Below are 25,281 nucleotides of genomic sequence, written 5' to 3' on the forward strand. Positions count from 1 at the left end.
CCTTATGTCACCTTTGCTTTTTTCAGCACTGAGTTGAGACATCCAGAAGCCCCACCCCCTCCATTCATTCATATGTATGTACAAACATATGTACATACATGTATACAGAGAAAACTTGTAAGGCAAACTGAAAATTGTATGCCAATTAGAGAATAGGAAGACTGTGTGCCAGAGTTGAGTGCTGCAGCCATTTACCAAAGCTTTCTGTTTTACAGAATTTGTACATAAAATTTAAATTTGAGGATATCTCTCCACCTCCCTTCATGTCCCTTTATGTTAATAGGATGGGTTCTAACTTACCTTAAATGTGTATGCATACATATACAGTGTTAATTAAAACAGACCCAGGAGCAAAACCTCAAAATCTGTAAGTAATGGCACTGTTTTTTATGGGGGGCAGGGAGATTGTGGCAGAATCAGAAATTGTAACCAAGCTTTCCACTACTGATAACCTGCTTCTGGTCTTTCACAACCATAAAAAACTCTAGCACACTATTCCTAGGTCACTGCAAAAGCAACTCGTTCCACTCATTGTGGCCCCAGGAGAAACTTCCTTTCAGGATACAGCTCATATTTTACACTGTTTCCAAGTGGCAGCCTTACTGCAACCATCCAGATCCAGTGTTCTTGCCCAATGCTCCACGCTAACCGGAGGCCAGCTAGGATTACTGACAGCTGGGGGCAGCACACGTAAAAGAAAAGGGATCCTACTACTGAATACCACAAAAGGCAAACCCAGCCTCCCGAGAAGCGAAGGCTAGGTCTAAATGTCTTGGTCTAAGCATATAGCCTTTTACTAAGAGCAGCTAGAGTAGGTTTTGGCAGGCTGCAGTTAGTTAATAGCTGTTAAAGAGCTAGAAACACTCACTTCCGACCTAGGTACTCTAAAGCATATTCAAGAGATTTCTCAACTTCCTAAAATAACAGGAAGTGCAGTTTTAGTATGTTCACTGGAGCCAATTTTGTGAGATACTTAGTATGAAAATGGTGTGTCAACTTTAGAAATACTTTAAAAATACACACACTTGTTTTTCAATACTGTTAATGTAAGCTTCTATGCCGGACTCTGCCTTACAGAAAGGTGTTACAAGACCTCGGTTAAAGTTCGTATGCCTGCTTCGGTGCCACAGAAAAATGGCACGGAATATTTCCTTACACAAGTTCACTTTTAATAACTGAACCAAAAACCACAGTTTCTTGCTAAGTTAGACATGAGATTAAAATTGAACCCCTCAGACATTGGAGTTTTTCTCTCTGAATTACCTAAAACCAAGTTATGAAATTGAAGAAGTGCTACCCAAGTCCTCTCTGGATGCAAAGGGCATGTAAACAGTTTAGAACTCCAAAAAATAATTTACAAAACCTTAAATCAGTCAATGGCTACCATGTGAAAAACGCCCAGATGGTACTCCTTTCAGGCTAGGCTGAAAGCTCTGAGGGTCCATGCTGAGTGGGCCTTTCTCAGATGGGTTGGCTGCAGGACAGCAAGAGTTAACAGCTTATTCACGGAGTTTCACCACCACTTCCTGCCCACCCTGCACGTGGTCATGACGTACCTCGGGAGTCCAGGCTAACACTTCCTTTTATTTGGAGGTCATGGGGATAAAAGTGTACCAGTGCCTACTGATGTAGCAGATGCGCACACCAGCACTGATTCCTTCTGTATTAACCTAACTTTTATTCACCTGTTAATGAGATCATCAAAACACAGAGGAGGGACCTACTATGCACACATGTCCTAGCACCCCTGCATGTTAATCACGCCCAACTCAGACATGCATCCGTCAATATTCTAGCCAGACAGGTAGGTGGCTGCTCAGTCCACAAGCGATCTAATTACTATAGTTTCCACAGTAGTTTTAAAAAACAGTCTCATTTAATATTTAACACATGAGAGTATGTCAGAGACTTGCACATGGCACCAGAGATATGAGGGGTTTTGTGTTTCTCACGAATAGCACACCGGTTCCACACTGTGACCTCCACCGCCGGAGAGTCACCAGTGCGGGGAGAAGAAAGGCACACACCCTTCATTTAAAAAAAATCTCAAGGAGAAGACCTGCGGTCAGAACCTTAATCATCCTGTCGGACCTTAACTATACACCAAACCAAGGAAGAAGGAAGACAGCTTCCACAAACCTTCAGAACACTGGATTCTATCTGAGTCCATCTTCCATTTGACATATTCATGTCATATGTCAAAAAATGTTCATCAATAATTTAAATACTTAAATAACGTTTAGGTCATCCACTGGATCTGTTCCACTGGGCTCTAAGAGAGTCTCGTTGGGGGGCCAGGTTAGAAGCTGCAGTGCGACAGGCTAGGCCCCCGGCAAAGCCTGTTTTCTTCAAGTGAGGACTGGATTGCTGGCAGCCTGGTTTACCAAAGTGGAAGTGATGAGAACTTCCATCAACTCGGGCAGTTTCTACGAACACCACCAACAACCTCAGCTTATGTGGTTTGTTGCCTGACCTCTTCTCTTAAGGTATCGTCTCCGAATTTTGATCATCCATTTCACACTCAGTTTGGCAAATTCTGCAGCTTTAAATAATGCCAAGAAAGCTCCACAGAGAAGAGCAATTGTGTTCCAAGGATTGGCGGTGATTATCTGCGAAACGGAAACAAACACAAGTTTCTTAGATGGCTTCCATTTTTGATTCTCAGTGTTATTGTCAAAGAGCCCCCCAAATTACTGGCACAACAAGAAAAACACCTGGTCTTTAAGACTGCCATAACTTGGGACTTTCCTGGCTGTCCAGTGGTTAGGACTCCATGCCTCCACGGCAGGGTGCACAGGTTCGATCTCTGGTCAGGAAACTAAGATTCGGCATGCCACTTGGTGCAGCCAAAAAACTGCTAAATTGCCATAACTCTATACATCGTTCATAGCTCCAGTTTGAGGAGAAAAATACTAGTCCCTCCTGATAATAAAGTGATCCTGAAAGGGAAAAAAAAAGGAATTTTTCAAGAAAGCTCTGCACAAATAAGATAATCAATGCTGAGTTTTAAATTTCTGGCCTAATTCACAATGCAACCTTGTTTCCAAACAACACTGATGGCCTGCAGGCCAGGCCCCTCCGACTCACTTGCCCCGGCTGCTTCCCTGAGTCACTAATCCTTCCAGGCCCCTCACAGCTTCTGCTGGCCACTAAGCCAAACCCTCTCAGTGTGAGCAGAGAGATTTCGCCCACAATCTCCACTGGCAATTCCTCACGGTCTGCAATTACTTCCTTTATGGCTTAGACAGTCCTCTGACCGACTGAAACTCCTTCAAGGCGAAGTCACGGCTTCTGTGTCTGAGTTCCCCGCGTGGTTAACACACAGCACTTCGAAGTCCTGGTTCAGCAGGACCGGGCTCATCTATGAAAGCGGTTACCCCACCACCACCATTCAGGATGGCTGTGAAGCTGACGGACGACCTAAGTCAAGGGACCTTGAGCTCAGGGCTTTACGTGGCCCGTAACGGGACTTAAAACACTGAACACAGCAGGTTAGAAAACGCGTGATCACACATTTCCCCTGCGGAACTAAAGGCATTCACTCTTCTATGTGGCGTCTTTCATTCAGGGAGTCCGCACACACTTACTGCGTGCACGGCCCAGCTAGGCCCACGACTTAACAGCGTGGTGGCATCACATACCACGTCACAGAGACCCTCCGGGTTTGAGCTTCAGCTGTGCGATGTCTTCCCCCAGCCCACCACCGCATCAAGATACTCTGCGACGATCTTAAAACAACTGGTTATCAGACCCAGGACTGGCTCTGGTGCGTGGCGTCTCAGGAATGTTCTGGCAAAACTGTCCCATTACTCCTCCCCTTTTGAGACGGTGAGTCTGGAGTCTGACATTAATTGATGCTTCCCTTAATTTCTGATTAGCACCTTTCCTTTTTTTTTTTCTTTCTGGCCCCACACCACAGGCCACATGGGATCTTAGTTCCCTGACCAGGGATCAAACCGGCACCCCTTGCATTGGAAGCATTAACTTAACTACACTGGACTGCCAGGTTAGTCCCCCCGAAGAGTACCTTTCTACTCTGACTTATGACAAATAAAAGATTCTTATTCTACAGAGAAGCAATTAAAAAAGCAATGGCTTCCAACAGCTGTAACTAGATGATTAACTTCGCGCTTTCTACCCCACTCACTCACTACCAGTTCTCAGTGGCTGCTCTGGACTAAGCACCTGCTGGACACCAGTTAAATGGTGAACAAAGACGAAGCCCCCGTGTTCGCAGGGAAGACAGTCCAGTGCTGAAGATGAGATTAAACACAAATGAGACACAACATGCGTGTCATAAATACAAGCGACAGATCAGCGCTACAGAAGGAGATGAGGACGGCCCGCGAGGATGAGCCAAAACGGCTCAGGTAGGAAGCTCACGGTCAAGACCTGAGGGAATACTCACGTCCTGGACTTTCTGGATGAAAGGATCTTTCCATTCAAAGACCACGAAGAACAACTGAGCGCTCTTCTCGGCTGCAGGTCTCTGGTCAATGTAGTTAACCACACTGGTCTAGGTACAGAGGAGAGAAAGCAGTATTACCGCCTGTGTGCTGTGCTGGCCGGGGCTCCGGGGAAGGAAAGGGCAGTTTAGGGGATCTGACACCCCGGCTCCCCTCGCTCCATTTTTTGGAGGCAGAGAGACAAAAACCCTCCTCTACATGACATCCTCAGACTGGTCCCAGAGCCCAGGCTTCAGCTCGGTTCCCATAGTTTCTGAAAGAAACAGGCAGGATCTGGAGTACACAGAAGGTGTTCTGGACTCACCGAAATCTGTCACTAGATGCCTGTGCGTGCTAAGCCACTTCTGTCATGTCCGACTCTGTGCAACCCCTGGACCGTAGCCCACCGAGGCTCCTCTGTCCCTGAGATTCTCCAAGCAAGAATACTGGAGTGGGTTGCCATGCCCTCCTCTAGGGGATCTTCCTGACCCAGGGATTGAACCTGTGTCTCTTACGTCTCTGGCACTGGTAGGCGGTTTCTTTACCACTAGTGCCTCCTGGCAAGCCAGATATCTGTACTCTTGATTAAATCATTTTCAAAGTACTGTGTAAGACTCAATTCACAACATAAAAATCTCACATTTCAAAATACTTGACCTGAAGAACTGAGTGTTACAACCCTTCCAGTCTCCCGGGACAAAGTGCAGCCTCACAGACTGGCCCAGCCGAGCACTCCCTGTAACAGTTAGCAGGCATGCTTGGTGAGGCCTGGCTACAGCTACTGCAGAGGCTGGGAGGCGAACTGGAGAGCAGACAGGTCCCGGGGCAGAAGCCTGGCTGTGCCATCATCTACTCTGAGCCTTTCCTTTGCATTCATCGGTTCAGTTCTGTTCAGTCGCTCAGTTGTGTGCGAATCTTTGCGACCCCATGGACTGCAGCACGCCAGGCCTCCCTGTCCATCACCAACTCCTGGAGTTTACTTAAACTCATGTCCACTGAGTCAGTGAGGCCATCCAACCATCTCATCCTCTGCCGTCCCCTTCTCCCGCCTTCAATCTTTCCCAGCATCAGGGTCTTTTCAAACAAGTCAGCTCTCCTCTGCATTCATAAACAGGACAAAACGCCCATCTCACTGAGCTGTAGTGAGGCTCTCATAAAACAACACACAGGATTTTGAACTTTACAACATGATGTAAAAACATTATGAAAATAATTTTTAAAAAATTTTTGTTGAAAGGAGTGTTCACATCCCCTGCCAAAGACTTCCCGTGCAGACAATGCTAAAAGGCACGCGTGCCTTCCACAGCACACAGGCTTGCAGAGGGCTGGCCCCCTGGTTTCGGATCACAGCTGGAGCTCCCAGGGGAGCCAGGGAGGCCTGTGAGGATCTAACCATGAGGTGGACACGCCGAGTCTCCTTTCTCAGCCGATTTGGGGGCCAGATAAGAAAGAACTTGTGGAGTTCTTGGCAGAAAAGGGTGTAAAAATCCAGGTGATGACAACCATCTTGCACAACAGAAATATTTTAAGGACCTACTGCCAGGGGGTCATCACCCTCTATGGCAGGAAAAAAAAAACTGTCTCTTAAAGACAACTGGCTTCAAGCCTTTCCCAAAGGCCTCCCACCTGGAGAAGTCCTAGGGAGCGTGGTGCGGGCAGGGGCAGACCCAGAGGAGGCCCTGAGTACCTGGCTTCCGTCAGCCCGTCCGTCAGTTGGAGTGGGTCCTTCTGCTTCAACCCGGCCCCTCCCTAACGCTGCCCCTCAGAGTCCAGCCCAAATGGAACTCCTCCATGGGGGAGCAGAGGGTGAGAGAACGGAGCGGTCTCCTCCACGCCCCTGCAGGCCCCCAGCCACCGACACACAACACTCGGGATGGTTGGCCCCTGGGCGTGGATGCCGGCGGGAGGACTAAGCCCCCGCAGGGGCTGAAGCCGAGGCAACCCCAGGGTCCCCTCCCTCCACCCCTGCTCCACGCCTTTTTCCAAGAACCTCTCCCTCTCCTGCCTGGATCACGGTATACTTCCTGGCTCCAGGTTAGCAGGCTGAAAGCTTTTGGATTACACTGCCCATAAGTAGAGAGTTCTGAGCATATACCCAACACATTTATCACTCTCTTACAAGTGACATTACTATTACTGTCCTAACGTTACCTGCACTTTAAAACACTCAAAAAGAAAAAAGAATGAGATTTTTAAAATACAAAAAGAAACTTCTCCTCCTGTGTCCCAATGGGTCACCATGCACCCAACACTTCAGAGGTGACTCACTGTATCTAATCTCTGCGAATAGTCTTTTTTTTTTAATGCAGCTGCCAGCTCTGAAGACAAGAGGGAATGGAGCAGAGCTACACGCCAGCTCAGATCCAGCTGGGCCAGGCACCGCGCTGTGAAATGCTCCAGCGTGTGCGCTCTGAGAGCTGCTGGGACAAAAGCAAAGGGTATGGAGCAGGCCAGGCCTGCAGAAGGGACACGCAGCGAGCCCCCAGTGGCAGGCCCATTCTCTTCCGAGCCAACATCCACTCACCCTTAAGACCCCGGGGCAAAGCTGACCCCTCCGAGAGGCTTCCCTGCACGTGGGATTCAAGGGTGGACCCAGGGCGGTGCGAGGCGAGCCCAGAGCCACCTACCTCCTGCCGGAACTCTACCGCCTCCCGCCCGTCCTCCTTGGTCTCCACCAGGGACATCTTGACCCAGGTCCGGAAGCCCCCCGAGAACTTCCAGCTGGAATAGGCGCTCTCGCAGGCCTGCATGAAGCCGGCCCTGTCTGGGCTTGGAGGGCAGAGAAGGAAGATCCGTGTTAATCAGGCAGGACTCGAACTTGGCCAGACTTAAACTCCAGCCCCTACGGCCAGCCAGCTCCTCCGCTGGTTACCGGCAGGACATGGCCCACCCCCTCCTTCTCACGGCTGGAGGGGGAGCTGTCACCTGCCTCAAGGCTGGAGTGTGGTCCCTGGAGCCCCCAGCAGGAGCCCCCCTCCGTCTTCTCCACCACCTGCTCCCAGCAGAGGCCTGCAGAGGGGGCTGGGCCCCCAGCACCCTGGAGAACTCAGCTTCAGCAGCCCTGGGGTGCCCTCACTGCTCGTCAGCCTCCCTTTATAAAGGCCCGGAGAGGGGACGAGGCACCCGCACGGCGCCGGCCCCAGGGTCACAGAGGAAACCACGGGGCAGCGCCAGCAACAGTCACAGCGGGTCAACAGGGAGGTGCCGGGCAAGGAGGGGACGTGGCCCGCATCCGCGGGGAAGGGCGGGGAGCTGCAGCTGGAAGAAGGCGCAGAAGAGGCTGAGGCAGAGGCCCCGAACCCCAGGATGGGGCTGCAGGTGTGAACGGCGGAGGTGGCTCATGGCCACGTCAGCCCAGGAGAGGGAGGCCTGCCTTCGGCCGCGGCTGCCGCTCTGCTTCCTTGAAACCGAGTCACTGCCCCCTCAGGCCCCCTGCAGGCCCCGCTCCCGCCACCCACGACCACTCTGGGCCCCAGAAGTGGCACAACGGGGGTGTCCCAAAATGGACAAGAACTTGCACCCTCCTGCTAGAAACGGGTGGCATGCGGGCACCGGGCCCTCCCTTAGGGCCGGCCCCAGCCCCCGGACACCGCGGGAATGCAGCCCAGGGCAGAGGCTGGCCACCCGGGGCCTCACAGAACCCGGGCAGCTCCGGCCTGTCCTCCGCAGTGCCGTCAGGGAGAGGGGGATCCAAGCGCCCACCCTCCAGGGCGCAGCCAGCTCTGCGTGCGGGGTCAGAACACCCCCCCAGGCTCCCCAGACTCGGTCAGGGGCCCTCCGTCAGCCCGGCGGCCACCTGAGGTCCCCGATTCCCAGCACCTGCCCCCGCCCCCAGCCCCGGGATGCACATGGCTAGAGTGAGATCCTTGGGGTCGAGCGGGGTCTGAAGGGCACCTCTGTAGGAACTCCTGGAAGGACGAGAAGAGCAGGTAATCGATGGCGCTGAAGTCCTCACTGCTCTGGTTCAGGCGGAATTGGAGGAAGACCAGCTCCCGCTTCTGCACCTCCCGCGGCCCCTGCACAATCAGGGCGGATTTCTGCAGAGACAGAGAGACCAGAGTGCCAACCTGGGGAGCTAGGCACACGTGCCCGCCCACCAAGGCCAGTTCCCCAGCGGACCAGGCCCGGGCAACCCAGGACACAGAAGTCTCCACCAAGGGGAGGCCCCCGCCCCACCTTGACCATCCTCTCAGGCCGGGGCAGGACACACCTCACAGGTCCCACCCCTGGGGCGTCACAGGGCCTGGCGGTGCCTCTCAGGGGAGCTCCACCGCTCTGCCTGGTGCAGGGAGGGACGTGGGGCCCGGGATGCAGATGCCTCCTCTCTAGTTCACGGCCATGGACAGCAAGAAGCCACCTGGGGCTGCAGGCAGTACTGCAGTCAGCTTCTGTCTGCACGGAAACGACTCTCCCTTTGAGCCCTCATTTCATGAATTTCTATAATAGTCAGTTAAACTGTAACTACTATAACAAATACAACCGCCTGGACGGGTGTGGGCCACGAGGACTCCTGGTAAGCGTTCCACTCAGAGGGGAGCCAAGAGGAAGGACGGCCAGGGAGCCTGTATCTGCAGCACCGTCCCAGTGGGCACAGGCTGGTACCCAGGGAACTAAGACAGCAGGGCATCCGGATAGTGTCTGCACTGTCCTGTCCGCTCTTCCTTAAAATTTCTTACGGTTCTTTTCATTTAAATTAGCTTCTGTTTCCTGGAGTCAGTTCTTTTCGTTCCTCTCCAGCCTTTCATGCTGCTGGCCTCACGTCACAGTCCGGCGGCCCTGAATTCTTCATTCTGAGTGTAGGGTTGGGCTGACGAGCGTGGGTCTGGGCTGTGGGCTTCCTCCTAAGTGGGGCTCTTGCAGGCTGGCCCCGGCCTGGGGCTGACGGGGAGGAAGCCCCAAGGCAATGGGCCGTATGGGCCGTGCGGGCCGGCGGGCCAGGCGCTCCGCATCCTTGTCTGCCATAAAGTCCTTTCCCCCAGCACTCTCCTCCTTGCGCTGCGGACGTCCCATCTCGAGTTCTGCTGTTCCTCTCTGCGGGCCCAATGCCCAGGCAGGGACCCCCCACCCCGAGCTTATGCAGAGAAGGGCCCCAGGGCCTTCTCCCCAGAGCAAACACTGTCCCCAGCAGCCCCGCAAGGGCTGCAAGCCAGGCCAGTGGGCCCACAGCCAGGATCCTCCTCTGCCTGATGGGCAGCTAGCTCTTCGTGATGACAAAGAGCTGGGAGTGGGAGGAAAGCCTTCACCACAACAGCGGGGACCCCATGGCACCTGCTTCCGGACACGGGCTTTCCCAGGCCCTGCTCCATCGATCTGATCCAACAGGCTGTTTATACTTTACCCCAGTTCCTCAAAATCTCTGATCCTCCTATCCGTTCTTGGTTGGCAGGGATATTATTGATATTGTATCTTACTCTATCGTGTGCAGGAGTGGGAATCATTTCAGCAGGATTTTAGGAGGAGGTTTAGAATACATATTAACAAAAAGTCTCAGAGGAATTCTTTCATCTCAAGGTCCACCTGGGGGCTCTGTTATCACCCAAGGGGCAGGTCCTGCTCCATACTTGACATGCGAGCTGCCTTGTCCGGCCAGTCCTTCTGTCCACAGCTTCACCATCTGCTGCCCTTTGGGGGCCCCTGGCTCTCCAGAGACACCCACCTGTGGAATTTTGCTCAGAGACGCAAACAAGCATGCCGCTGCCTCCCTTTATGTTTTGGTGCAGAGTTCCTCTGCCTAGAAAGCCTTTCATTTCCTTCCTCGCTTTGAGCTGGAAAACTTAACGCAGCCCTGTACTTTAGGAAACAAGGATACAGGATGCAAAGGAGAAGATGTACGTATACACAGAATTCCTTCCTTGCCTTCAGAACCCTGGTCGTCTACTTCCCACTGCGCGGAGCCTCGGTGACGGCAGGGCCGTGGTCCTTGTTCCAGGACCAGCGCTCCTTCTTACACTGGCCCGTTACTCCAGAACATGGATTCCCAGGCCCGGTCCCCAGGAAGGAACCACGATTCCGGTGGGCCCAAGTGGAACCCGGAATCTGTATTATCAAAAACGACCCTGGCAGTTCTGTTGAGCACTCAGGTATGGGGCCTGCCTGGCAACATCAGACCAGCTCCACTCTGCAGCCCTGCCTCCTTCCATCCAGGACCGGGTCTCATCACACTGCTGGGAATCGCAGAGGGTCACTCAGAGAAGGCTCAGGCCCCACTGCCCACCCTGGATGCAGGCGAGCCAGCCACGGCCAGACCCCAGAGGACGGGGGGGCCCGTGTTTGCTGGGGGCAAGGGCCCACACTAAGGGCATGGGAGGCTAGCTGGCAGAAAGAAGTTATGGACCCTCAGGGAACCCGCTGACAGAGCCCTCTGCCCAGTCCCGGCCCAGGAGACGAGCGTTACCAGGGTCTGATTGGAGAAGGGGTCCGTGTAGTTGATCCTCTGAGTGGTGCAGTTCACATCTCCAGGCTGCCCGGGGCTCCTCAGAGGCGGGATGACCTCGTAATAGTGCTTACAGCTGAGCAGCTGGGCCTGACCGGGATACAGGGCGATGCCTGGAGGGGGGACAGGGAGAAGTGGACACACCCCTAAAACCACGTCATGCGTACTGTTTCACACTCAGCAGTCACCTAAGTCCAGGGCTCCCGGGGTGACTGCAGAGGCGGAGGAAGAAAGAGGCTGTTTACCGAGGGTGGGGAGCCCACGCCCGTCCTCAGAAAGCCCCGCTCCACGGAGGCGGCCGGGCCTTCTCCGTCAGCCCCTCTCCCGGCCGGGGACGCAGCCTCCCTGGTGTCTACACCAACACCCACCCCATTCAGAGCCCTGCTCCACGTGCTCCCAGGGGGCCCCCCGAGACCAAGCTGGGAGGCCGGGCCCCAGGGACTGCCCCCCGCCTGCAGGCTCACCAGGCGGCCCTCGGTGGTGGGACTCCCCAGGTCTCCCCGTCTCTCATCTCCTGCTCCGGCTGGGCGCTCCCGAGTGTGCAAGTCACCCCGCCCAAGCCCCTCCCTTCCCCAGCCAAGGCGCCTCGCTCCAAGCTCTGAGGATGGCAGCTTCTCTGACCTCACTGAGAGCTGCGCGTGGACCCCGGACACCGGCAGCGTCAGAGGCAGAGGGACCAGATGAAACCCGCCAGACCAGGGAGTGAAAAAGGGGCCAGAGTAAAACCCCCAGACGGAGGCCAAGGCGGACACACAGCGAGGGGGGCAATCACAAAGCGGGCGAAGGCGCCGGGACCCGAGACTCCGGCTCTGCGCTGTGAGCAGTCCGTCCGGAGGGTCACTCGGGGGTGTCCTGTGGGCACAGGGTGCGGGCACAGGCCAGGTGGGCAGAGTCCGAGGCCCCAGAGCTCACGCCCTCCCCTCCCACCCCACGCCCCATTCACACCATGCTGCCAGAGCCCGGTACCAGCACCGCTGCCCTGGAGCAGACAGTCCCCTCTTTGGCAGAGACAGCTCCCCTCTCCAGGCAGGCCCCAGCCACCTCTGGATGGCCGCGCCTCCCCCGCCCCCCAGAACTCCCACTTCCCGGCGTCACTGGCCGCCGGCTCCAGCCAGGCTAGACTCACCTCCCCAGAGAAGCCCTGTCTCCCTAATCTCTCCTCTGCTCCTACAGACCCGCCTCCCAGAGAAACTCTTCCATTAGCCAAAGCCCAGCTCAAATCCCGCTGTGAACGAAGCCCTCGGTGCCCACCCTAGCCCTGCAGCCAGCACTCCAGGCTCAGTCCGCCTGCCTCCTTGGCACACGACCCTCTGGCTGGGTACCAACCCAGACTGTGCTGGGACTCCCTGCCCTGCCCGTGGTGCCTGGCACTGTGCCAGGAATGCAACGGCGGCTCAGCGGGTATTGAGAAGTCGCTGTCTGGGACCTGATGCCTATCCCGGGGCAGGCTCTACCTGGGGCGTCGTAGCGATCCACCTCCTTGTAAGACACCGACATGACAGGGTGCTTGAGCTTCTCGCGGAAGTCCATGATGGTCTGGTAGACCAGGAAGACGGCCACGGCCATGAGCAGCAGGTAGATGAAGATGAGCAGGACTGAGAAGACGTTCTTCAGGCAGGCCTTGCTGAAACGGATGCTGCTGGAGGCCGACTCGCTGTCCAGGGCTGACCGACAACACACACATGACCCAGAGGTCGTCTCCAGGCCCCTGACCCGCTTCACCCCAGAGGCAAGGCTGTCTGCACACCTTACCTCCCCCCACCCCAAAGCCCAACACCTGGCACCCATCAACATACACCACACTCCTGCTCTGCCAGGACGGGGACCCTGAGCTGGAGGAGACTCCCCCAAGAGACGCTTTCAACCCAGCATGGGCGCTGCCCACCCCTGACGAGCTGTATCAGTGTGCCCTCCTCTGCCCTGAAGGCCCTCTCACCCCCAGCCTGTTCTCCCAATGGCTGCCTCCTAACTCATCCTTCAGGTTTCAGTTTAGAAAGGATTGTCCTCAAGGAGGCCCTCCCTGACCCCGTAACTTGACTGAGGCAGCCCTTCCTCGGTGCTCCCAGGACACCCTATGGCCCCGGTCATCACTCTGCAATGTCACCGTCTACACGTCTCTTTATCCCCCCAGGCTATGAGCTCCATGAGGGCGGACACGGGGCCATTCTTGTCCACACTGCACCCCCAGTCCTTCATGCGGTACCTGGAATGCAGCGGGCCTTCTGTAACTAAACGGTGAATGACGGCATGTGTCCTGAGGCCATCCCCTCCCCAAAAGTCCTAAGGTGAAGCCCCAACCCCCAGGGTGACAGTATTTGGAGCAGGGCAGTTAAGGAGGTAAGGAAGCTAAAGGAGGTCATAAGGATGGGCCCTAATCCAATAGGACGAGTGTCTACAAAGAAGAGGAGGAGCCCAGTGGCATTTTTCACAGAACTAGAAAACATTTTCAATTTGTATGGACATACAAAACACCCTAACAGTCAAAACAATCTTGAGAGAGAAGAACAGAGCTGAAGGAATCATGCTCCCTGACTTGAGACTTTCAGTTCAGTTCAGTTCAGTCACTCAGTCGTGTCCGACTCTTTGCGACCCCATGGACTGCAGCACACCAGGCCTCCCTGTCCATCACCAACTCCTGGAGTTTACCCAAACCCATGTCCATCGAGTCGGTGATGCCATCCAACCAACTCATCCTCTGTTGTCCCCTTCTCCTCCCTTCTTCAATCTTTCCTAGCAACTTGAGACTATGCTACAAGGTAAACAAAACAGTATGGTATGGGCACAAATACAGAAACACAGGTCAAAAGAACAGAATATCAAGCCCAGAAATAAACCCACACACTCGTGGCTAATTAATCCATGACAAAGGAGGCAAGAATATACAAAGGAAAAAAGAAAGTCTCTTCAGTAAGCGGTGCTGGGAAAACTGGACAGCTACGTGTGAAAGAATAAAATTAGAACATTCTCTAACAACATACACAAAAATAAACTCAAAATGGATTAAAGACCTAAACATAAAACCAAATACTATAAAACTTCCAGAGGAAAGCATAGGCAGAACACTCTTCAATATAAATCACAGCAATATTTTTTTGAATCCACCTTCTAAAGTAATGAAAATAAAAACAAAAGTAAACAAATGGAACTGAATTAAACTTAAAAGCTTAAAAACAAAAAAGACAAGCTTATGGTCTAGGAGAAAATATTTTCAAACTACAAGACTGACAAGGGATTAATTTCCAAAACACACAAATAGCTTATATAGTTTAATATCAAAAAAACAAGAAACAATCCAATCAAGAAATGGGCAAAAGACCTAAACAGACATTTTTTCCAAAGAAGATGTACAGACGGCCAAAAGGCACATGAAAAGATGTTCAATATCACTAACTATTAGAGAAACGCAAATCAAATCACCATGACATAATCACCGCACACCCGTAGAGAATGACCGTCGCTGTAAGAGGCCTACACATAATGCGTGCTGGGGAGGGTGTGGAGACGGGGAGGGCCTACACGACCGCCAGCAATGGAAGCTGGTGCAGCCACCGTGGAGGACACTGCGGAGGGTCCCAGAAAACTAAAAACACAGAACTCTCCATGGCCCTGCAATCCTACTCCTGGGCCTGTATCTGGAGAGAACTCCGATTCGAAAAGATACCATGCACCCCAGCGTTCACTGCAGCACTGTTTGTGACAGCCAAGACACGGAGGCAACCCAAGTATCCAGCAACAGGTGCGTGGACAAAGATGTGGTCCACACACACAGTGGAACGCCGCTCATCCATTATAAAGGATGAACTCACGCCATTTCCAGCAACATGGATGAACACACAGATGACCATATGAAGTGAAATCAGTCAGACAGAGAAAGACAATCACCGGATATCACTGATACGTGGAATCTAAAAAATGATACAAATGAACTTCTTCACAAAACAGAAATAGACTCACACACTTAAAAACAAATTCATACCAACGGGGGTAGGAGGAGGGGGTGTGGGGAGAGAGAGATTAGGTATGTGGGATTATCATATACACACTATGGTATAAAAACAGGGAAACAACAAGGGCCTACTGCATAGCACGGGGAACTGTACTCGGCATCACGCAATAACCTACACTGGAAAAGAAGCGGAAAAAGAACACATATGCGTAACTAATTCACTCTGCTGTGCAACTGAAACGTAACAAAACACGGTAAATGAACCACACTCTGAACAAGAAGAGGAAGTGACACGAGGGAGCTGACACAGGAGTCACACATGAGAATGCGCAGCCGACGCCAAAGCAAAGCGGCCTCCAGACTTCAGACTGCCGGCGCCGGGACCCTCAGCTTCAGCCTCCCTGACTGAGAAAAACGTTTCTGCTGCTTCAGCCACCAGCCTGAGGCACCTGGTTAGGACAGGCCGAGCTGAGACACTCCCTCGGTGCTCCAGGAGGGCCTCTGCTCCTGAAACCGCAGGCTCCCTGAGGAAAAGGCCTGTCTCCTCCCCAGCCGCTGAGCACAGGGCTGAGGAGGAACGGGGCTCAGAATGGAAGCCCCAAAAGCTACGTGCTTGGCTTCTGGCTTCCAACAGTGACAAGGCTGCATGGTCACACCACCCTTCTACAGAACACAATTACAAACCTGGACAAACTAATTTAAAATTACTTGAAGGCACTGGAAAATGATCAAAAGCAAGCTGAAACTACCTCTTTTGGGGAAAAAAAAACCAAAAAAACTGCATCTGGTAAACTTGCAGCTTTTTGCCTGAGGGCGCTGAACAGTCTCCACAAGGTGTGGTGCAGGGTGACAGTGGACGAAGCTCAAGGCTGGGGAAGCAGCCAGAAAGTTAGGGGAAAACTGTGACAGGGAGGCAGCCACACGGGGGAATGAACTCCCAAACCTGCAAACAAAACATGCTCCAGTTCTTGGTGGAAGACCCCAGGAGGGCCAGAAAAAACAGCAGCTGGAAACTGCAAGATTGAGAATAGATTTCAGCTGCTCTCCATGCAAGGAATATAGGAGATTAGAACTTGAGTCTTAAACAGATCACCAGCCCAGGTTGGATGCATGAGACAAGTGCTCGGGCCTGGTGCGCTGGGAAGACCCAGAGGGATCGGGTGGAGAGGGAGGTGGGAGGGGGGACCGGGATGGGGAATACATGTAAATCCATGGCTAATTCATTTCAATGTATGACAAAAACCACTGCAATGTTGTAAAGTAATTAGCCTCCAACTAATAAAAATAAATGGAAAAAAAAAAAAAGAACTTGAGTCTTGCTATTTTATCTACTTGCTAAAAAAAAAAAAAAATCTTCACAGGATCATTAGAGAATTCAGAACTACTGAAAATGTCTAGTGTTCAACAAAATAAATCATTAGATGTGCAAAGAAACAAGAAAATGTGACCCACGTTCAAGGAAAAAAGCAGTATATACAAAGCAGCACTAAGATAACCCCAAATGTTGCAATTAGCAGACAGGAATTTTACAGCACCTAAAGGACTTAAAAGAAAATGTATGGATAAGGAATGAACAGAGGGAAAATACAGAAACTATAAAAAAGAACCAATTCTAGAGCTGAAAAGAAAAATAAATAAAATGAAAAACTCAACTGTGTAGTCTCTAACAGCAAAAGATGGCAGGAAAAACAAAAAGCCAGTGTAGCTGAAGTTAAACGAACAGAAATTATCCAATCTAAAAAAGACTGAAGAAAAGCTAACAAAGCCTAGGTAACTGTGGGACAATACCTAGCAATCTAACAAAAGGTAACTGGAGAGAGAAAATAGATTGCAAAAAAATATTTGAAAAAAGAACGGCCCAAATTTCCCCAAAACTGGAGGAAAAAACATCAATTTATAGATAAAGAAGCCCAATACATGCCAAGCAGGATAAGTAATAAACCACTTCTAGGCAAATCATACTGAAAATGCCAATGCAAAGATAAAAAAAATCTTGAAGGCACCCAGGAAAAAAAGGAGGGGGGGGGGCGCATATTACATACAGGAAATTATATCTGACAACAGGTTAATTTTTGATCAGAAATAATGAAGGCCAAAAGACAATGGGGGCTTCCATGTAGCTCAGATGTTAAGAATCTGCCTGCAAGGCAGGAGACCCGGGTTCAATCCCTGGGCCAGGAAGATCCCCTAGACAAGGGAATGGCAACCCACTCCAGTATCCTTGTCTGGAGAATCCCATGGACAGAGGATCCTTGTGGGCTACAGTCCACGGGGTCACAAAGAGTCGGACACAACTGAGCAACTAACACTACTACTACTAAATGACAATGGAACATCTTTAAATTACTGAAAGAAAAAAAAATTACATCAACTCAGAATTTTTAAATTCCACCAAACTAACCTTTAAAAATGAAGGGGATATTAAAGTATTTTCAAACACAAAAGCAGAGAGAATTTGTTACTAACAGATCTGCACTAGAATGTATGCTAAAGAAAACTCTGAAATGACACTAAATGGTAACTCTCAGATGTATAAGAAGGAACAAATATCCCTGGAAATGTTAAATATGTGGGTAAATATAAAGCTATTTAAATAATTTTAAAAATTTAAGGCTATCTAAAGCAAAAATTATACAATAATATTGCAAATTTTCTAACTTTCAGAAAAGAAGCAACAGAGAAACAAACATATGAGACAAATAGGGAACAATAAAATGGTAGAACCAAATGCAACCGTATCAACACTTACAGTAAACAGACTAAACACCAATGAAAAGGCAGAGACTATCAGTCTGGATTAAATATAAGACCCAACCAAATGCTGTAATTAAGAGATGGACTTCAAATACAAAGACACAAGAGTATTTGCTCGTAACTATCTCATTTTCTTTTATTTAAAAGGCACAAAAGCAAGGAGCACAGAACTACAGAGGGTCCCAGGTGGTCGGAAAGAAGGAAACCATTCACTTCTCATCTACAAACACTGAGCACCAACTCTGCATGCAACACTTTGCGCTACGGGCTCCAGGGAGGTCCCGAGAGAGGAAACCAAGAGAGGGGGACTGACGGTTTGTGCCACAACTGCTACAGAACTCCGAAGGCTGTGAAGATGTCAGATGTGAGATTTCTCTCCTCAGAGGGGTGAAGGGGAGTCAGGGGGAAGCGCAGAGGTCAGCAGAGGCTTTGCAGAGAAACCTGCATCAGCTCTGGGACTAAAGCACCAGGGAGATTCTGAGGAAGACAATCTGGTGTTCATTATTCATGTGTCTTGTGAACTGGAAGACCAGATCTCTAGCCCAGTGCTACAGCAGGAGCATGGGCTGCAAACCCAGCTCTGCTACTAACATAACTGCTCTGTGACCCAAAGCAAGCTATCTGACGCTCCTACGGCTCACCTGCTTCATGTGAAAAGGAAATCATTTCCGTTTTCTAGGGTGTCTGAGAGAAGCAAATGAGAGACTGTTGTAAAATGCATGACAGAGTACCTGCCCAATGAATTACTGTTACTGGAGAGACAGAATGTACCCGCTACCCCTCAAAAAATGAAGCCCTCAGCGATGAAGATAACAAAGATGAAGACCATAAAACAACAATCTCATAATAATTAATGAGAAAAAAATACATGAAGATAAAATGGAGGTGGGACAGAATACAGTCTTTCACATAGTAGGCATGTAATATTTTCATGTCTGTTAAATGGATGAACAGCCAAAAAAAACCAGATGAACTAAGTTGTGCAATGCTAACTTACCTACCTCTCAATTGGTCAGTCAGTACATTTCAGGCACATAAAACTATAAACCAATTGGTGTGCCTTACTAGTAATGACAGAAAGTTTAAAAAATTCTTCCTTTACAGGAATGCCAGTTCGCAGAAGTTTGTGTGGTTCCTTCAGGTCGTGAACAACAGGTTACTCTAGACAATGGATGTTTAAGAGGAAGCAGAAAGCCCCTAAGAAACCCCTTGGGTAGCTGAGAGTGAAGCCAAGGTACACACCAACTCCAGTTCTCCAAAAGGAATTAAAGCAACTCACGTTTGCAACTTCCGTTGTCTCTGATTCTACTTCTGCTGCTTATCGTTACCAGGGACTGTGCCATTTTCTCCTCCCTCACAGCTTTGCCACCTGCCTTCTCACTTTGTCACTCTCATAACTCTGCTCCATTTTACTCTCAAAGTCTTTCTCTCAGTCTCGCATTCAGACCTTCTGGAGAGTATCCTGTATGGGACAGGGTTCCCCATTAGGCACGTCACAAGACACAGCCCTTCCTCACACCCAGCTGCAGATGGCTTCCTTTCGCTCAGGTGCTGATCCCTGATGGGTCACCAGAAGCATGGCAGTCTGTGCACAGGGACCTGCCCGCAGCTGTTTTGCTTAGAAGGCACTCCCGGGCCCTAGGGTCCATGTGGGACCACAGGTCCACTTCAGAACAAAGCAGGTGAAAGCGCATTCACTGTCTGAGTGGCTCGTAACTGCAGTGGCCACAGGCATCAGAGTGCTACATCCTAAGATCACAAGATGACAGTGAAGGAACTCTGAATGACTGAATTCGTGCCTAACATCTGAACAGAATCTTTTAAGAGTTGTTAGGGACCTAAAAGGCCATCTGGTCCAACTGCATTCCTTGTGCAATGATCCTGGCCCCACAGTCAGCAATGGACATCGAATGAGGGTCCTGGAATACTGACTCCTAGACTCCAAATTTAGCTTCTTACAGGGATTTCATTGATCCACAAATTGGCATAAAAAACCGTAGAACTGTTTATCATCCACACATGCTATATGTGACATTCCAATGCCTCCTGAGGAATCTGTAAGCAGGTCAAGAAGCAACAGTTAGAACCAGACATGAAACAATGGACTGGTTCCAAACTGGGAAAGGAGTATGTCAAGGCTGTGTACTGTCACTCTGCTTATTTAACTTACATGCAGAGTATATCATACGAAAATGCCAGGCTGGATGAAGCACAAGCTGGAATCAAGATTGTCAGGAAAAATATCAACCACCTCACATATGCAGATGACACCACCCTTATGGCAGAAAGCGAAGAGGAACTAGTTCCTCTTGATGAAAGTGATAAAGTGAAAGTGATAAAGTCACTCTTGATGAAGGTGAAAGAGGAGAGTGAAAAGGCTGGCTTAAAACTCAACATTCAAAAAACTAAGATCATGGCATCCGGTCCCATCACCTCATGGAAAATAGATGGGGAAACAGTGGAAACAGTGACAGACTATTTTCTTGGGCTCCAAAATCAGTGCAGATGGTGACTGCAGCCATGAAATTAAAACAACCTTGCTCCTTGGAAGAAAAGTTGTGACTAACCTAGGTGGCATCTTAAAAAGCAGAGATATTACTTTGCCAACAAAGGTCTGCATAGTCAAAGCTATTGTTTTTCCAGTAGTCATGTACGGATGTGAGAGTTTGACCATAAAGAAAGCTGAGTGCTGAAGAATTGATGCTTTTGAAGTGTGGTCTTGAAGGCTCTTGGATTCCCTTGGACTGCAAGGAGATCCAACCAGTCCATCCTAAAGGAAATCAGTCCTGAATATTCATTGGAAGGACTGATGCTGAAGCTCCAACACTTTGGCCACCTGATGAGAAGAACTGACTCATTAGGAAAGAGCCTGATGCTGGGAAAGACTGAAGGCAGAAGAAGGGGACAACAGAGGATGAGATGGTTGGATGGTATCACCGACTCAATGGACAAGAGTCTGAGCAAGCTCTGGGAGTTGCTGATGGACAGAGAAGCTTGGCATGCTCCAGTCCATGGGGTGGCAAAGAGTCGGACACAACGGAGTAACTGAACTGAACTAACTGAATGCTTAACATTTTACCATTATTTTTAAAAAGGTGCTAGATATTTGATAAAAATGTCCCATGTACTCTTCAGTCAGAAAAATCAAACGCTGGCTATTCTGTGGCAAGTTGGATGAATGCTTATTAAAAGTACATGTGCCTATGCTAAGTCACTTCAGTCATGCCCAACTCTGTGATGCTATGGACTGTAGCCTGCCTGGCTCCTCCTTCTGTGGGGTTCTCCAGGCAAGAAAACTGGAGTGGGTTGCCATGTCCTCCTCCAGGGGCTCTTCCTGACCCAGGGATTGAACCTATGCCTCTTATGTTTCCTGCACTGGCAGGCGGGTTCTTTACCATTAGCACCACCTGGGAAACCCAGACATCCTTTATATATATACAAACTCAGAGTAGTAGAAAGACAAAAAGAATGCACAAGACTTTCTTGAGGAAAGTAATTTATGAGTTTTGTAAAACTCATAACAGAATTGTGTCAAAAACCAAACGTGCCCCAGAATGTATTGGTAAGTCAGTCCATTAAGATGTGTGATGAGCAACTGAATTTCTGAAAACATTGTGAGACCTTTATTCACAGGAAAGGAAACTGGCTGACTACCATAACCCTGCAAAACTCTACCTTGCAGATAGCACTGGGCTAAGATGCATTCAGATTGCAAAGAAGAAATGAATTCTTTGCTTATCCTTTTCTTCTTTTTAGTGATGTGACGGGTTTGTTGTTTTAATTTCATTTTGGGTTTTTTTTGAGATATAATTACATACCATAAAATGGACCTTTATAAAGTGAATATATTTAGTAATTTTTAAAATATTAACAAAGTGTACAGTCACAACCACTATCTAATTACAGAACACTGTCATTACCCAAAAAGAAACTCTATACCCACTGGCAGTCACTCCATCTTTCTCTTAGTCCCTGGCAATCAACAGTCTACTTTCTGTTTCTATGAACTTACCTGTTCCAGGCAAGTCTCATAAACAGAATCATACTATATGTGACCTTTTGTGTCTGACTTCTTTCACTTGACAGAATGTTTTGAAGATTCATCCATGTTGTAGCATGTATCAGTTCTTCATTCCTATTAATTGCACAATAATATTCCATTGTGTGAACACAGCATTTTATTTATCCATTCATCAGTGGATGGGCATTTCTGTTGTTCCTACTTTTTGTCTATTATGATCCTGCTATAAACATTCTTTACAAGTTTTTGTGTGGACATACAGTTTTTATTTCCCTTGGATAAGAGTGGAACCACTGGGTCATATGGTAACTCTATATTTAACCTTTTGAGGAACTGCCAGACTATTTTCCACAGTAGCTGCACCATTTTATTAATACATTCCCATCAGCAACGTCTGGGGTTTCTAATTTCTCTACATCCTCACCAAAACTTGCTTATCATCATCTTTATTGTAGTCATCCTGGTAGGTATGAAATTACACCTCACATGTAAATCCATGGCTAATTCATTTCAATGTATGACAAAAACCACTGCAATGATGTAAAGTAATTAGCCTCCAACTAATAAAGAGACTCAGATGTATGGAATAGACTTGTGGACTCTGGGAGAAGGAGAGGGTGGGATGTTTCAGGAGAACAGCATTGAAACATGTATATTATCTAGGGTGAAACGGATAACCAGCTCAGGTTGGGTACATGAGACAAGTGCTCGGGCCTGGTGCACTGGGAAGACCCAGAGGGATCGGGTGGAGAGGGAGGTGGGAGGGGGGACTGGGATGGGGAATACATGTAAATCCAGGGCTAATTCATATCAATGTATAACAAAAACTACTGTAATGATGTAATTAGCCTCCAACTAATAAAAATTTAAAAAAAAAAAAAAATGGAAAAAAAAAAAGAAATTACACCTCATTGTGGTTTAGATTTGCATTTCCCAAAGACTAACAATGTTGAGCATCTATTCATGTGTTTATCTGTCATTTCTATACCTTCTTTAGAGAAACATTATTCACATCCCTTGTCCACTTTTAATTGGGTTGTCTTTTATTACTGAGTTGTTAAGAGTTCTCTATAATTGCTAAATACAAGTCCTTTATCAGATATAAAATTTGAAAATTTCTTCCATCCTAGGGGCTATCTTTTCACTTTCATGAAAATATCCTTTGATGTGCAAGTTTTTCATTTTGATGAGGTTCAATTTACCTTATTTTTCTTTGGTTGCTTGTCTTTGTCTGTTCTATTAATATACAGTTGTTTCCCTGGAGAACTAGCCAAATGTTCTCTTCGATTTGATTACATCCCTAATACAATAAACTGCTTATTCAATTAGCATGTCTGGTCTCATCTTCTCCTCTGAGAAGAATAAGAAGCGGTTGTGCTTCCCCGGATAGAGAGGAAATGAACAGACTGAGGCTTTAACCACATCGTGGCGTGGAATTACGTCCCTCAGAGTAACACTGGGAATACAGTGCTGAGCGCTGGGCGCTTAACTCCAGCCTCGGCTGCTCAACACTCAGCACCCCGTGCCGTCTTCCTGTCTCGCTACTCCGACCTCCAGCCCACCTCCCCTTCTGGCCTCCAAATGAGGACACTTCCCGTCCTCATGGCCCTTCCCTGCTTATTCCACATTCTGTGTCCGTGGCTTTCAGCCAGGCCCCTAAACCTCCCGCTATGGGTCCAGTCCTCACCTCTCTCCTGTCAATCCTGTAGCTCTCACAGCCTCTGGACCAACTCCACCCAGACACCACACCCACTGAAGCTTGGTGTGTCTTCTCTTCCAGCCACTTGCCCCTCTGGACTCTATCTCTGCATGTTATTCTCCCACTCACCTGGCTCCAAACCTCAGAATCTTCTTTGTTTCTTCCTTTTCCCTCTCCCCCACATCAAAGCAGCCTATCATATCGGCCTCCAGCCTCTGATATGGCACAGTTGCCTTCAGTTCAGTTCAGTTGCTCAGTTGTGTCTGTCTCTTTGCAACCCCATGGGCTGCAGCATGACAGGCTTCCCTGTCCATCATCAACTCCCTCAGCTTGCTCAAACTCAAGTCCATTGAGTCAGTGATGCCATCCAACCATCTCATCTTCTGTCATCCCCCTCGCCTCCTGCCTTCAATCTTTTCCAGCATCAGGGTCTCTTCCAATGAGTCATTTCTTTTCATCAGGTGGCCAAAGTATTGGAGCTTCAGTATCAGCATCAGTCTTTCCAATGAATTTTCAGGACTGATTTCCTTTAGAACTAACTAGTTTGATCTCCTTGCAGTCCAAGGGACTCTCAAGAGTCTCTACAACATCACACTTCTAAAGCATCAATTCTTTGGCATTCAGTTTTCTTTATGGTCCAACTTGTACGTCCATACACGACTACTGGAAAAACCATAGCTTTGACTAGATGGACCTTTGTTAGCAAAGTAATGTCTCTGCTTTTTAATATGCTGTCTAGGTTGGTTACAGCTTTCCTTCCAAGGAAGCGTCTTTCAATTTCATGGCTGCAGTCAACCATCTGCAGTGATTTTGGAACCCCAAAATAAAGTCTCTCACTGTTTCCATTGCTTCCTGATCTATTTGCCATGAAGTGATGGGACCGGTTGCCATGATCTTAGTTTTCTGAATGTTGAGTTTTAAGCCAACTTTGTCACTCTCCTCTTTCACTTTCATCAAGAGGCTTTTTAGTTCTTCTTCACTTTCTGCCATAAGGGTGATGTCATCTGCATATCTGAGGTTATTGATATTTCCCCCTGCAATCTCAATTCCAGCTTGTGCTTCCTCCCACCCAGTGTTTCTCATGATGTACTCTGCATAAAGTTAAATAAGCACAGTGACAATATACAGTCTGCTTATATTCCTTTCCCGATTTGGAACCAGTTTGTTGTTCCATGTCCAGTTTTAACTGTTGCTTCCTGACCTGCATACAGATTTTTCAAGAGGCAGGTAAGGTGGGCTGGTATTTCATCTCCTTAAGAATTTTCCACAGTTGGCTTGCTTCACCTTAATCTAGCCCCACACTCTGGCACACTCATCTTCCTTAAATGCCTACTTCATTTCTTACTGTTCTGTTCTAATTCCTTTAAATACTGCTGCTCCCTAGAGAAAGCCAAAATCCCCCAATGCTGAAACCCTGCCCCAGTCTGACCCAGCCAAGCTTTCCTACCTCACCTCCCACCTTCTGTTCCAACCACTTGCTTTCCACTGGTGCTAAAACACCCTATTTTCATTCCACCTCTGTGTGTTTGCACATGCCACCCCTCCTCCCGGGCTGGCCCTTCTTTTCCACCCATACATCACCCTTCCTTCACCAACCAGCCCTCGTTCACTCATTCCTGAAGCCCCCGTCTCCAGCATTTCTTTGGCCTTCGTTCACTCATTCATTCAAGTTGGCTTAGATATAAGATACTTTCCTGCTCTAAATCCCCACCTCCCTCTCCCAGAGCACTGATATACATGGAGCTCCTAGAGAGGGCCAGGCTACTAAGCACTGTAATTACAGTGAAGGTAGAGAGGGGACAAACCTTCGTGCCTCACAGAACTCAGGGGCAGGCCCATGGGGTTGACACAGCTAAAGAATTACAGTCAATAAACATGCCCTCCCAGCTGTGCTACAAAAGAAGAGTAATGAACACTAGGAAAGCAGGCAACAGGGAGAAACCCACCCCATTCGGTTGTTCAGGGCAGGCTCTGTAGGAGGGT

General features: G+C 49.2%; 1 protein-coding gene across 4 annotated transcripts in view; it reads right to left on the reverse strand.

The window, feature by feature from the left end:
• Positions 1 to 1,857: 1,857 nt before the first annotated feature.
• The window catches only part of PACC1 (proton activated chloride channel 1), a 41,258-nt gene continuing 17,834 nt past the window's right edge, over positions 1,858 to 25,281 (reverse strand). For 2 of the 4 annotated variants that reach the window (XM_070473909.1, XM_070473912.1), the window contains 6 exons: positions 12,333 to 12,542; positions 10,840 to 10,991; positions 8,340 to 8,482; positions 7,073 to 7,214; positions 4,409 to 4,516; positions 1,858 to 2,609 (listed from right to left, as the gene is read on the reverse strand). In XM_070473909.1, coding sequence (XP_070330010.1) covers positions 2,448 to 2,609; positions 4,409 to 4,516; positions 7,073 to 7,214; positions 8,340 to 8,482; positions 10,840 to 10,991; positions 12,333 to 12,542 — 917 coding nt within the window. In that variant the 3' untranslated portion in view covers positions 1,858 to 2,447. Of the gene's footprint in view, positions 2,610 to 4,408; positions 4,517 to 7,072; positions 7,215 to 8,339; positions 8,483 to 10,839; positions 10,992 to 12,332; positions 12,543 to 18,857; positions 19,003 to 21,590; positions 22,081 to 22,506; positions 25,264 to 25,281 lie in introns of those variants that run through there. The other 2 variants (XM_070473911.1, XM_070473910.1) reach the window with 2 other exon arrangements.

This window comes from Odocoileus virginianus, chromosome 11, assembly GCF_023699985.2.
Source record: "Odocoileus virginianus isolate 20LAN1187 ecotype Illinois chromosome 11, Ovbor_1.2, whole genome shotgun sequence".
NCBI lineage: Eukaryota > Metazoa > Chordata > Mammalia > Artiodactyla > Cervidae > Odocoileus > Odocoileus virginianus.